The sequence below is a fragment of the Gobio gobio genome (genome assembly GCF_949357685.1).
Source record: "Gobio gobio genome assembly, chromosome: 16".
NCBI lineage: Eukaryota > Metazoa > Chordata > Actinopteri > Cypriniformes > Gobionidae > Gobio > Gobio gobio.
Genome location: NC_137109.1, coordinates 40,334,495 through 40,350,032, shown reverse-complemented (window position 1 = coordinate 40,350,032; position 15,538 = coordinate 40,334,495). Strand labels below are relative to the sequence as shown.

At 38.5% G+C, this 15,538-nt stretch overlaps 1 protein-coding gene across 2 annotated transcripts in view; it reads left to right on the top strand.

Moving 5' to 3' along the window:
• The window catches only part of fstl5 (follistatin-like 5), a 173,560-nt gene that overhangs the window by 13,502 nt on the left and 144,520 nt on the right, over positions 1 to 15,538 (top strand). For both annotated transcript variants that reach the window (XM_079838564.1, XM_079838563.1), the window contains exon 2: positions 10,280 to 10,415. In XM_079838564.1, the coding sequence (XP_079694690.1) occupies positions 10,280 to 10,415 (136 nt within the window). The remainder of the gene's footprint in view (positions 1 to 10,279; positions 10,416 to 15,538) is intronic.

Genomic DNA, 15,538 nt, shown 5'->3' with positions numbered 1-15,538 from the left:
GAACCCGTAAGCTGGAGCTTACAAGAACGCTAGCTATATGCTATACAACATACTATAAGCTATAAACAGGGTTAGCTTAGCATAGAGAGCTAAATGTACACATGGCTATTTTTTACTATCTATTCTGCTCAAAATACACCAACATGTGTATAAAGCATCTTCTTTTTTTAGCTTCTTTGGATCCTTATCATATAACGAGGCAGAATTTGTAGCTTTTTTTAAACATTTTCCAATATAGAGCAAATAAAGTGGAGCATGTGGGACTACCCATGATGCATTGTGGCAGGAACAAATCATCCTGGGTTTCTGACCTGATAAATGAATTCAATGAATTATAATTCACTTTTCTAGTTGTAAAATGACATTCACTTTGTGGTTTTTTGCCTGTCATTTACATTATTGCTTGTGTTTGTAATGTTTCTGTGAAGGACACCATGTTTCATTTCCATTCTGGCTTAGTAGAAAGTTACTTTTTTTCTTGGAAAATCAGGTGAGACTGCTTGAAGAACATAAATCATGAAATTAGTTTATTGGATGTTTACCATCTGTAAAAATGTTTCTGGCTCTTTCCTGTTCTTCTACAATATATATACATAGTTGTTATGTTTTTAACAAATGTTTTTTTAAAGAAGTCTCTTATACTTATACCCTTGCTGCATTTGTTTGATCATAAATACAGTAAAGCAGTAATACATTGATACTTTCTATGTTAATATATTTTAAAATGTAATTTATTGCTGTGATGGCAAAACTGAATTTTCAGCAGACATTACCCTTAAGTCTTTAGTGTCACATGATCCTTCAGAAAGGCTGATTTGCTGTTCAAGAAACCTTCCTTTTATGATCAGAAACAATTGTGTTTTAATATTTGTATGAAAACGTTATACTTTTTTTAGGATTCTTTAAGGTATAGAAATATCAAAAGAGCCTCTTTTATTTGATACTGAGATCTTAACTGTTGTCTACTGGGGATCCTGCATGTGCACCAACAGATTTTTAATCACTTTACTGTTTTCCAGCTCTGCTTTACTACTTCAATAAGCAAGCATTCCTTAGGAGTGGGTTTATGAGCATTGCAGATGTTCATAAGCACATTAGAATCTTCCAGTTCACCTCGAGGCCTGATGTAAAAGATCCCTGGTCATTGTTGACTTGCAACTATGGAAGCTTGTTTCCGCCACAGTATACAAAACTAAAAAAAACTGTAATTGCGACTTTTTTATGTCGCAGTTCTGACTATTTATCTCAGAATTGTGAGATATAAAGTCAGACGCCTTGGGAGTGAGAATGGGTTGTGTTATAAAGTCAGAATTACGTGTTATAAAGTCTGAATTGTGAGTATATAAACTAGCAATTCTGGCTTTTTTTTCTCACATTTCCGACTTAGTAACATGCAATTGCGAGTTTATATCTTGCAATTCTGACAGTTGCGAGTTATAAAGTCAGAATTGTGAGATATAAACTCTCAATTCTGAGAAAAAAGGTCAGTCTTTTTTCCCCTCAGAATTAGACTTTATAAATCACAGTTGCAATTTTGCTGAGTTTTTTCAGCGAGTATCTCCCAATTCTGAGAAAAGAAGTCAGAATTGCGTGATATACAGTAAAGTTTGCCATTGCCTGTTATAAAGTCAGAATTGCGTGCTTTAAAGTTAGAATTGCGAGTTCTGTCAGGACCACTATCGTCAAAGATGATTGATTGACTATTAGCATACAGTTTGGATTGGCGGTATGGTTCTGTTCTGGGCAAGAACTCCCTGCGCATCCATGCAGCCTAGCATGGATAAGAGCAGGGAGAGCAGCACTAACACCCCTAATGGTAAACAGAACAGAACCAATGTATTGCCAATATCATTAATGTTGATATTACATGTACAACGTGATTCAGGAATTTAGTCTTTATCAGAATACCAAATCCTGACTGACAAGAAGAGGAGCTGGGGGTGGAGGAGGGTAAATGAGCTCTGTAGAAACGCGATAGCGGCTGATAGTACTGAGGAGCTATATATATGCATGCAGTGATAGATGTCATATTCCTATAGGTAGACGTGATCAGCTGACAGACAGCTGATGCGAGTTTGACTAACGTGACCTGCCAGAACTGACGCTATACGCTTGATTTTATATCTCACAATTCGGACTTTCTAACACGCAATTTCGACTTTATATCTCAAAATTCTGAGAAAAAACACCAGAATTGCTAGATGTAAACTCACAATTGTGAGATAATTCGCAATTATCTTTTACAATTTTTTATTCTGTAGCGAAAACAAGCTTCCATATGCAACAGAGTGCTGCAGTGACAACATATTTTGTTGCCAAAAATAAGCTGTAATCAACAAAAGTTAATGATACTTAACATTTTGTCCATAAAGATAATTTTCCCAAATGAACATAACTTTTATGAATTTGCAATTATCAGAAATAAAAAGCTAACGTTAGGCTATAAACTAACTACACCATGGTCACTCCACTTCATTGTCACCACCATCAAGCTTCCAAAAACTCTTTCAGTCTTAAAAAAAAAAAAATTCTAGAATAGTTTGCAAAAATGTGATTATAAACACAAGGAGGCTGTAAAAAGTGGGCTAGTGAGTATATACGTTTACAGCATGATGACGTTTTGCAGGTTTTCGTTTTTTGAGGTGACATTTAAACACTGACTGCAGTCTAATGATACTGAAACAAAGCCGGAGAAAGTTATTTTGCATGACCTTTAGGACACTCATGAGGTTTAACAATATTGAAGGCAAATTCTGTCTTTTTTCAACACAAGCCTCTTTGTACAGTCCAGTAGGTATAATTAGACTTTCTGCTGACAGTTTACACGATGACAGAAAAGTCACGTTGACACAAATGGCCAACATCTGCCACTGCCCACAGCCCAACGGTTTGACAGACTGCAAAATATAGGCGAGATTTTCACAGGGATTTGTTAGTGGAGCGTTTCCAGACTTTAACAGTCACTGTCACTCCTCCCGACATGGCATAAACAGTTGCATCTCAAATTCTCAAGATGAGATACGGGAGGGAGCAAGATTGCAGAAAGATCTGGGTTGCGTTCTTATGAATATACAAAGAAATTACACTATTCCACTGTCAAATTTGCTGAGAAAACAAAATAGCAGCTTCCATGGGGCGTAGGAACAATTATGAATATTAATTAGACAACTGACTCATGAATATGAATTAGGTTGTGTGACATTCACCGGTAACTGATTTGCTGAAAAGCAGGTAAAATGGTGATCGATCGATTTCGAATGGAAGTTGCTTTCAGTTGGCAGAGACTTTTGCTTGATCTTAAATCGCTCATCATAAATGTGCAGAGTGTAGGTCCAAAATAAACATTGAAAATGCACAGATATGAGCAAAAGGCTAAAGGCAATAAAAGTAAGATAAAGGCCTTTTTTTCAGACTCTCTCTGTATGCCTTGTTTCGAGATGAATGTTTTATTAGGTCTTCAAATTCACCCCAGCTGGTCAGTTTAGTTTGATGTTGAAAAGACCATTTTGGCTGAAAACATATTTGCACATAAACTTTTTTTTCTTCCACAAAGCAAACAATTGTATGTACAGTAAGTGCAAATATAATGTTGTGTTTGTTATTGCTGTAGCCGCCAGCCATGAAATCCAGTAACCAGACCTTTGGGACTGCTGAACAGATTTAAGTGAACAATGAAATAGGGTTGATCTGTATTTCTTGAACCTGTGCATAATTTTGCTACACTGTCCCTTTGTGTTGTACAGTGTGTAATCCACAATGCACCGTTCAATTATTCAGAGCTGTTTCCCTCACAGGAGAGTAACACACAGATGCAAGCACTTCTGCTTTCTTAAATGTACATGGCCTGGTGTAGATGTCCATCATGGTAAGCGATTGAACCCATATAAATGCTAAATAGCCATCAGGACATTTGTGGTCATCACCTGTAAAAGGAGCTTCCTGTCGAAGGTGAGAGGGATGTTGTTGGTCAAGATGTAGGCCAGATGTTTTAGACCCCTGAATAAGTTGAGATGTTGTGTAATGCCTTTTTTTTGCCTTTTGTTTGTCTATGTGAATTCTGAAGAACTGACTCTTTCCACATCCCCGTGGTGGAAATGTGATGGGAATCTGTGTGGGATGAATAATATATTAAGTTAAATTTACATTTAGTCTTGTGTGCATTAAAGCTACACTGTGTGATATTTTCCCCCATCTAGTGGTGAAAAGGTATATGACCATCCAGTGAATTTTAGTTTCTGTTCCTCTCAATTCCGATTTCGTTTCAACTCCTACGGTGGCCGATTTAGTCCAAGATTAACATGGCTTCCAGTTCGACCTCGTCCACATTCGACACGGTGCCTGTGGGATATTCTGTGCGCAGTGGGATGGTTGGAACTCAACTGGCCTAATTATTCGGCTAGAAAGAACTGCAGCTAATCCAGAGTGAACTTTGATGATAGTAATGTTTATTCAGTCATCCAATTGCAAGGCATAAACAGGTTTGCGTGGATATGTACATAAATGTGGTTTCTGTGAGAGAACAAATAAGGATGGTAAATATACATACACAGTTAAGAACTGTATAACTATACTTATAAGTTACATTTGTATAATGTAACCGTAAACCAGTTATTGTACCATATATAGGCGCTAAATGCAGCTGCATGAAAAGGAGCGGAGCTACCGCTGCTGCTGCTAACAAGCGGTGTCCGGTTACAAAAGTGTGTGCGCCGCTTTAACGTTAGCACTGCAGTGCGCTCTGTATAACAATTGTTAATATGCCGATCAGACCTGATACATATTTCCATCAACATACATTACAAGCAAATATTTTCTAAAAACGAATAAACATTGTTGATAACAAAATAACTGAATGATTATTCAAATAGGTGAGCATTACGCTATTGTATGTTGACACAAAAATACTTTTGAGGTGACATCAACTGAATTACGCGATGACACACTCTGAAACACATCTACAATGACAATAACTATTATTACTTACGGAGTTATTAACGCACAGAAATACCACACAAGGAAAAACAGACTTTTGAGGAATAAACAAGCCAGGAAAACTCTGTATAACTCTGTTACTGGACGCTGCTGAGATGAAAACTCTCTGCACATGCACCAGACAAGTCTGAACAAGTTGACGCGCACATGCGCGAGGCAGAGAATTTTGTACAGTGCCATTGAGTATTAAAACCGGTTAAAACGCGAAAGGCGAAGCTTGAATTTACGGGTATGTCCCTCTTTGGCTAATGTACTTTCAAGATGGAGGGGCAACATGGCGACCACCGTTAGATCCCATTACCTTATGTATTTTCAATGGCATATTATAAACTTACTAGAATACTTTATTACTTGAAAGAAGTAAATATACATTAATGAGCTCATATATTTTTGACAGAACTAAGTGTTATTAGCTAAGAATAGACTAAAAAAGTTACACATTGTTAGTCTGGTTCACATTGATTTATGGATAAGAAGCTTCACACTGTGTGCCCAGGCATTATTATTTATTTTATATTTAATCATACCAAAAATTATTCAGACACCAGATATCATTTTTTACTGGTGGGTGCAGGACACGAAAGTTCATATAAGTGATAGCGAAATAAAGTAAACAGTGACATGTTACACCCAAACATTCTGCATACAGTGGACTACCATAAAAAAAAAAAAAAATTTTTTTTTACCCGACCATGTTTTGCTTAAGTGTTTTTTCTTTAATTGCTAATGCGACCTTTTACACCACAGACTGAATAAAATTAAAGGTCCCATGGCATGGCATTTTTCTATTATTTTATAGTGTTTTCTGAGGTGTACTTATATTATTAGTATGATTTTTACATCATAAAATGTCATAATTTAGAAATAAAAGGCATTTTTTCTATACTGCTGTTTGCCCTGTGGCTGAATGCCCTGCTTCAAGAGGCGTGTCTGCTGTGAGACTTCAGTAAAAACGCCCACTGTTGTGATTGGCTGACATCTTTGCATTTTAAATGAGCGGAGGGGGCGTGGTTTAACGAGGCACGAGCAGGCACGAGTCTGCCAGAGAGATGGATGGACCTGTGTTCACTTCTCATCAGTTCTCTCAGCATGTCTCAGTTCAGGGTGAACTGTTGTAGTTACTAGCATATACTTCAGGTTATTAGTTTATTTCTAGTCGGAGGGGCTGTCACTCATGTCAGAAAGTTAGTAACTTTAGTAAATTATGGATCACCGCTGACTCGAGACGCGAACCGTTTAGAACGATTCAGTCCGATTTGGTGAACTGGTTCGGTTCACTAAAAAGAACCGATTCAAAAGAATGATTCGTTCGCGAACCGGACATCACGGAGACGAAGCGATTGCTAACAAAGTTATTTATAGTAACTACTGAGTTATGAGAGCGCTGTCAGTCAGCGCGAGTTTATTGTGTTTGTATCTGAGAGTTCTGAATAAACACGAGTCCCAGTCACACCGAGTCCTCTTCATCATTATTCTACCAACTTTGTAACACATGCAAAGTACCATTACAGCGAGATGAACGAGTTAGTAAGTGTTGAGTATAGCATTATTTCTAGATATGTTCCAATCATATGAATAGCGTCATTGACGCGCATTGAGTAACGTTACACAGCGCAAACAAAGACACAACAGCAGTAATCGAATGTAATCCAGTTTATTGTGGGGAAAGCTGGCTAGCCTAGCCGGATACCCTCCTTCTGCTTAATCTCACGCCGCGTTTGGTGCCTCCGCTGTGGGCCAGATGCAGTACTGGGGGTCGGGGATGTTGGAGGCCGAGCTTCGGCGTGTGTGAAGTTTATCTCTAAAGATGTGACTGCTGATGTTAAACAGAAAAGACTGTATGCACATTTTAGAACAGATAGACGCGACAAGGACGTACAAAAACACTGACTCACAAGATAGAAAACACGAAAACACTGTTCTGTCGGGAGAGAGAGAAGCCGCAGCGTGTGCACGAATAATAAATAATTAGCTACACATAAGAAATCAATGATCACAGATCAGAAGGAACTGAAGAAAGACTTCTGTTTTCATTTGTACATCCAAACACTGAGAAACTGCCAGTGTTCACTCGTTCACACTCGTTCACAAGTAACGTTAATGATCTCGAGTGTTTGCATGGGCGTGCCAGATTCTCTAGGCGGGGGAAAGGGAGGAAACCGTTCCTGCTTGGACGTCAAACCAGGAGACTTCAGGATTGGCTAGTCTGGCCTGTCATTTTCTCAAAGGCAGAGAGAGACAGCCAGAACTCGGTTTTACACCGATCAACATTTCTATCCACTTGGGGACAATATTCAGTCTAGGGGAACTCATATTAATGTTGAAATACCTCATAAAATGAAAATTTCATGCCATGGGACCTTTAAGCATTGCTTGGTCATTGGCTGACCTAAATTGGTAATCATCTAATTGTGTACTTAGATTTAACAGCTGACAGCTGATTGGTTGATTGTAATCCATTACATACCTTTCTATCAAAGTTATCTGACATCATCAAGATTAATTTATTCTGACACAGTTAGATTTATTCACACACAACTCTGAGTTCTTGTCATATTTTATTACCATTTTCTAAACTATCGAAAAAAAAACTGTGAAAATGTGAGACAATAGGTGCGTTTACATGGAGCACTGTAATCGGTTTAAAAGTCCAATCCGAATGAAAATGCTCCATTTAAAAAACACCTCAGTCGGAATAAAAATGCCCAAACCGAATGAAATTGTAATCGGTTTGAGAGGGGTGGGATAAACCTTTTCATGAACCGATCAAACGAAAAAATCCACCATGTAAACGATCTGATCCGATTACTTTGAGTGCACGTCTTTCTGTGACGTATACAGCGGGCGCCTCCACAACTGAAGAGCGCGCGCCACGCTCACACCAGGTTAATGTTGACAAGAGAGGAAAGTTCATTTTTCTGAGGAATTAAACTTTTTATTTCGTAACATGTTATGAACATGATGTTGGAATAATGACACAGACATAGCCTGGCTAAACCATCTCATCTTGACAGCGTTTGTCCCAGGCTTCAACTGCCTCTGACAGAATAATTTATTTTTCTGAGGTGATTCTTACACTTTACGACCAATAATAAATAGCTTTTTTAAAACTGTACGTTATAAGTCTTGGTGGCCGTTGAGAGTTGCCATTTCAACGGGGAATATTCAAGCTGCTGGAGAGGACGTGTCGATATTTCTCTGTTTCTCGTAGATTAAAAAAAAAGTTCAACAACTGCTTCAAATTGGTTAAGTAACATTACCCACAGTCTACTTTAATTACTTTTGTTAATATTTATACCTTTGTGATTATGGTATCTTTCCTTAATCATCTGAAATATCTATGTTTAGTAACTGTTACTAGTAATGATGCTGAACAGGTCTTGAATACTATTTCATTCATGTTTCACCGTACATCCTATGTTTTTATTAATAATTTCGGTGCATTGTATTGTTAATTTTGTGTTTTTCAAAATAAATGAATTGAATTCATTTTGATTCCGCATACATCATTCACAGCTGTTGAAATAGCCATTGTATATGACATAATGTTGGAGGTGTCTGAATACATTTTGGTTTGACTGTATTTTATTGTATTTTATTTTACACTTTTTTACCCACTGTAAAAATAGCAGTTGTTGACACTCTCATTTCATTTTGTAATTTTTGCAGTCCTTGAGCCACTTTGGCAGCCTTGCCAATCTGGAATGGTCAGTTTTGGACATCCAAGAATGAAAGACTTTATAGAGGGTGGCATAAATCGTTACTACAAAGATTACAAATGTCTGCAATGCCAGTGTTACCAACACAGCTTTATTACTCTAGTCAACTCGAGCATGGGGGTGTACCAAGAGACGGAAATAGAGAATGGTACAGAGGATCATGCTCTGAATATATGGCAGCACTGATCAGTAAACAATCACTGCTGCTGTGTGCAAGTACAGTTTAGATGCAGTAGGAGACACTCGTATCGCTCTGCATACTGTGAGACTGTCACACAATGATCTATTGTGAGCATTGTGAGTGATAGACATCCCTCATTTGAAAGTCAATGCCAAGACACTTGGCATAGATGTGGCGTAGACGATTTATGGCCACCTGATAAAGTTATGATGACTGTCCCTATAGGTGGTTGCACAGCTTTCAATCTTCCTTCTTAATGCTCCCTCTCTTCTTGGCATACAGGCAGCCTGAAATATGACAGTCATGCATGGCGAGATTGAAATAAAAGCACAGATGGGTAGCACGGGTTTGCATCAAGAGCGCTTGCTCATTTTTTGGGCCAGTCATGTGCCTGACTTCAAACTGATGATGTGAAATATGGATGGTTTTTGGACAGCTCAATGAAAAGGATCTCTTCTGAATTGCTTAGTTCTGAAAATCAATGCCATGCCACTCTAAACTATTGTTTCCATTCCAAATCCCTGAACTCCTGCAGGACAACTCTCTCATACAGCAAGCATCCTGGGACCTGTGACGAGGGGAACCTTATTGTGGGCCAGTCACACAATCACATATATATGTGATATATATATATATATATATATATGTTTATGAGCTGACTTCATTGCATCATTGCTTTCTCTAACAGAAACACTCACAGGACTTTTGTGCATTGAAATACTGTGTGCAAAAGTGGCGCATTTGTGTTTAGTGTTATAGTGAATTCACATATATATTTTAGATACCTTATTTTGTCACATGGGGATGTCACTAAACCCCAGACATTGTATATAGGTAAATAGGTATACAATAATAATAGTTTCTTATACATTGCATTATTATTTATTTCTGCTTTAGTACTGTACACTGTCGCTTGATTGATTGATTTTATTGATTTTAATTTATTATTATTATTTGTTCTTTCTTTAAACTTTTATACAGATAGTTTTTTTTAAACCACTGATATAGGGCATGCGAATGTTTCATATCCGGTCTTAATCTAAATTTTACCTCGAAATGTGTGCCTGACTTAAAAACAACTGCAATCTAATGCACTCTCCGTCATCACGGTAATATATTGATCCTTTTTCTTAGCTTTATCTTTATTTCCTCATGGTGCTCATTATTCCTTAATTGATTCAAAGTAGATTTAATCTTGCCACTGAGTGTGGGCTTCTTATTGAAAGCATTAGTTTAAGCCCACAGTAGATTGGCATCCTCCTTTGTCTGCTCTAATTAGCTGAGCTGTGATGCATTGTTTGTTTCAAAAGGCTTCAAATGCTCCGCTTGACTCTACCTACACGGTTCGTTGTTTATTTGTGTATTCATGTCTTTTATCTTATTACAGGAGGGTAATGAGAGGCTCTAGAAGATGGTGGGCAGCTGTCCTGCTCTGGGGGGCAGCGCTGATCGCAGAGGCACGTCCGGGCAAAGAAGAATTCAGCCCACTGGCGTATCGACCTCTCGTCAGATTCCGTCACAAGGTATCGATCTTTCCTATTTCATTAGCCATCCCTTTACAAGAGGGTGCCAGTTTACGATGCTACTTACAATGGAAATCCACATGGCATTGAACACTCCGGGTTTGATTATTGTCACAGGACGATTCATTATTCTTCCGCTCATAAAGCGAATATCAGATATGCATAATAATATTTAAACTAAAGCTTATTGGATCTATCGCTCTGGACATTTCGACCTGCAGGCGAAAACTCCTGCTGCGCTGACATCACGATGAAACAGCACAGCGTGATTGTGTAATTGAATGTTTATTGACTGGCCGTTGCAGCGAGCTTTGTGGACACACACAGTCAGATGCCAGCAATTGAGGCGTAATACCGCTCTAACAAGCTCCACTGGTTCCCTCTTCTCTTTTTCCTTCATCACATCCATGAGCGAACGTTCATATTATGTAACAGATCAATTAAACTGTGACTGAGGGAGGGCACTGACTGACAGAACAGGGTCTCATGGGAACACTTTCCTTTTTATCAATATCAACAGCTGGGCAGAGGGGGTCACAAAAATCGTGCCCTTAAGACATGTTTATTTTCCATTTACCTGCAACTCTTGGGGTGTTTTCATACTAAACCTTTGGTGCAAAGTCTGTTTGATGTTTGACATGAGAGATTCCGTTTGACAAGCTCCGCTTTAAAATGTGCTCTGGAGTAAATTGAACAAATAAATCGTTATTGATGTCAAATTTGCACCTTTGCACCATGTTCCGCGTCACACTCATTACACTATAATGCATTTCTCCTAGCTTCTTGTTTTCAATGAAATGTCCCGTGAAGAGCATATTGCATTCTTTGCATCTCTTGCAATAAGATTACAAACAGACAAACTGAAGTGGCGTTGTGTAAGTGTTAGGTTTTGCTGGTAAATCCAAAGGGACAAGTACTTCAATAACACGGTGAAACTGGCGTCTTCTCCTGAGTTGTTACCTAGCTACAGCAAACTGCTGCCATTAGGGAATTACTGTTAGAGATGATGCAATCATGCCACTGTCCCGACCCAAAAGTACAATGTGGAAAGAACTGAGCAATTCAACCAAATGGGAAAAAGGCTGAGAGGAAAAACACACCCAGGCTTTTAGAAAACGTTCTCTCCATTTCTCATCTGCAAGCGTTTCAGACAGCTTTTAGTATTGTCATGCTATCAAAATATTTATGCATGTGGTTTGGTATTAATTATTATTTCATTAGAATTTTACAGATGGCATAGGCAGATATGCAGCGTTTCATAGATGATGAGCTTCCTGTGATTTTTTTATTTATTTTAAGGAAATGATGCTTGAGCATCAATATCATGTCAGCCAGTTCATTTCATTTCAGTTCAGTTCATTTCATTTCAGTTCATTTATTATCTTATGTGCTGTGAAATTTAAGTCTGATTTATTTACAATTACTTTTAGCATTTTTTATTTATTGTTTTTTTAACAATGGAGGAAATAAATGGGCGTTAATAGGCTTTACATTTGTTTTGCATCTAGGAAATTGGGATAGTAAAAAGAATATTATTATTACGATTATTGTAACAGTTTTTGTTACAATATTGCTTATTCCTACCCAATACCTAAACTTAACATCTACCTTACTAACTATTCATAAGCAGCAATTAGGAGTTTATTGAGGCAAAAGGCGTAGTTAATATTGAGAATTGGACTCTAATCTAAAGTGAGACCCTTATTTGTAACTGTCGAGACACACGCAAACACTATACAAATGTAGCCGTCATTCCCGCTGTTAAATTATATACTACATTAGTATTAATACTGCTGCAAATTCACATGAGCTCTCTCTAGATCTCCCAGTGCTGTCTAGAGGTTAACTGTGTCGAGACACACGCAAACACTATGTGAATGCAATAATGCAGCAAGAGCAGGAATCAAGGCTTCTTCGGGACAGTATTCTAGCAATTACAGAACATTATAAGATGAAGAGGGACTCTTTTGGTTTTCAACTGTGATAACTAATGTGCTCGCCAAACATAATCAGACACTATTGCTATTTATATAGCACATTTACCGTTATGATTTATAATGCCACTTGGTTCGTTGGTCCATTGGGTCGGTTTGCTTTCACACCTCAAGCGAACCGCGCCAGAGTTTGTTTGCAATCAGGCTGAGACCAGCTCGTTCAGGCAACGATTGTTTTGGTGCAGATCCGAGCACGATTACCATGTTCACATATGCCTAAACAAACCGACCCAAGGGAGAAAATCCACCAGGTTCCGAAACAAACGCTCAGCTGTGAAAGCACCCTTTATGTGACCCACTAATAAAAGTGGAAGATCACTACTACCGGTGTGGTTACAAATGTGTTTGAAGTGCACATTTAACCTATTGACTTTATCATTAATTCTCTGAAGGTAACTTTGAATATCTCCATTCAAGTATCAGTGTTGTTTGCTAATGCTCACAACCCTCTTATGTAGACATTCATTTAATAAGGCTGGAAATTATGAATGAAGATGCCCTTCGCTCTTCTCTTTCACTATTATTTGCTAATGCTGTCATAAGGCAAACATAGTTGAAATGCACACTGTGGGAACACGTAGTTGCCATTTTTCTTACAATAACTTCCTTATCAGTGTGTGGAAAATCCATTTAGTGCAAAACAAACAAACTCCAGCCTCAGATAAGAATGTATTTGATGGCACAAACCAGAAGCAATAATAGCAATTAGAATCATGTGTGTGTTATATATGAATCTAATATCAAGGGTCATATCCTGTCATATGAGTGAAGTTATTATGGAGTTTTTCAGCAATATGAATTCATAAGGATGGCTGGCTCGGGTAAGGCAACTGACGTAGCAAGCATGCGTGTCAAACGGGGGAGGTGTGTTGGGTGAAGGCTGCAGGGTTGAGCCTGTTTTTCTGGCACGGGCAGAGAGATAAGCAGTGACCCCATTAGCTTTCCCTCAACTCGGCCTGCTTCAATCATCATGAGTAATTCAGCTTATAGTATGAAGCTTTGTCCTGCTCTGCAAAAGCCAATCTCCTGTCAAAGCTAAAGGCCCCATCCTTCCTTTTACCTCCACTCAGATTATGGCCCAAATTTTGCTCCACCCCGCATTTAAACCAATAAAAAAACTAGATTGTTTGAGTGACCGATGGAGCATGTGTAAGATAAAGCAAGGAGGGCGGGGTCTTGTTGGATCTTATTATAGCTGTGATTTCATTTCTCTAGTTCCGTTCAGTTGCGTAATTGATGTACAATTGATTCCAGGAAGTTAATCTATTCACCAAGCCTTAAAAGTCTTCAGAGCGTTACAGCGGAAGGAATGAGCTGTTACCGTGAGCTCTAAATGCTCTCTTGACTATTGAAGGAATTTGACTTTAAGACAGCATGGCATGAATTACAGTTCAGGGCAATTATACTTGTTCCTCGAATCACGAAATAACCACTGAAAACTTAAGTTTTAAATAAGAAACTGCAAGGTCAGATGGTGAAAAGAGGAAAAAATTGCAAGTAAATGTCGTGTCTGAGGAGGAGGGGGTGGGGCAAACACTATTTTGAATTTTGACTGCAGTACCCATTTCAACCACTAGCTGTCATTCTTACATACAGCACTTTTAAGAAGGTGCTTTGGTGAAACTGTCTTTGTGACTGGCACAGGAAGGGAAGGAACTAGCAACATTGGTTTAATTTTGGACAGATTGGACAAATGGTTCCAAAGTCTTTAGAAAACAGAGAAAAGCTTGTAATTTGGTGCCTCATGGTAATCACGCGAAATTAAAATCCTCACCAATAATCCATTTTAAATTAATAATCCCTCTAGATATCCAAATCATTTTATTGATCTATGTATATGAAGACCAATACTGATATATTTACTGATTACTGATTTTAGTGCTGGACTATACAACAAAAGTTTATTTAATCTGTATTTTTCCTCATACATACTCACACATGCTGTAATTCATGAAGCAGTATTTCACTATATATCACTTACACCTTGTCTATACCGGTAACGAGTGAAATAAAACTTATTATAAACAGTGATTCTGTCTTGGCGCAACGTGAGCGACAATCTTCGTCAGGCTCATTCTATGTATGACATACTGACACGAAGGACAAAAGCTTTGCAAAGGGTGCTTTGTCATGTCCAGTGTAGACAGCCTTTAGCTGTTGCAGCGCAACATGATTGACAACGGTCGCGTCTGGTACACACACGTGCTGTGTTCGAAATCACCCCCTATACCCTCATTCACTATTCCCTCATTACTCCACTAATATAGTAGCCTGACTCCGCCCTCCTACGTACTTCCGCTCAATTTTCATTTTCCTTCAGTACTCCGTCTGGGACTGCTGTATAGTCTCAGGTTTTCTCCGAACAAATTTGTATCTGTCCAATCAGCGAACAGAGGGAGTGGCTGAGAACAATGACGTTGATGTCGTGCGCTAGTTTGAGTTGTAGTTCAGTAATGTCGGCGGAGAAATATGCGAGTGAAACCATTCATTCCGTTGTGGCACCGCTGCCAAATATCCAGAAGTTAAAGCCAGAGCAAGAACAATCTTTGCTGAGTTTTTTTGGAGGCCATGAAGTTGTGTCCCGGGAAAAGTTTGATTTTCCAGCTCGCTCCGTTAGTGGTGAAGGAGTTGGCTGAAGCCCCGGTAAGTTAATTGTTTCACGTGGTCGTAAGGCATTGTCATCATTTACTGGGGCTAGTCAGTGATTTTATTGCTGTCTGTCTCCCACCACCCGCGTAAAAATCCCCGGCCGAATTACCTACTGTTTTAGACAAACACCAAGCTCGTGTGGTCATTTAATTTCTGTCCGAATCCATGGTTCTGAGTTTTCAAGAATATATCACTTCAAAATTCACTGTTTATATCCTTTTTGACCACGGCAGAGCACCCTGCGGTTGCGCTTCGCTGTCATTTGGATGCATTTCTAGACTTGTATATATTTAAATGCTGGCAAGTATTTTCAAGAGCAATATATTTCATCACGCTCCAAAAATAAAAGGAAGAAAAGCACGTAAACATTTGAATTGGGCCGCTATTTACAGCAGCATTTATTCTTATCATACCAAGCATATTATATTTTATTTACTGTATGTTATGGACCACGTGAGCAGCGCATTCCCGAACACAAAA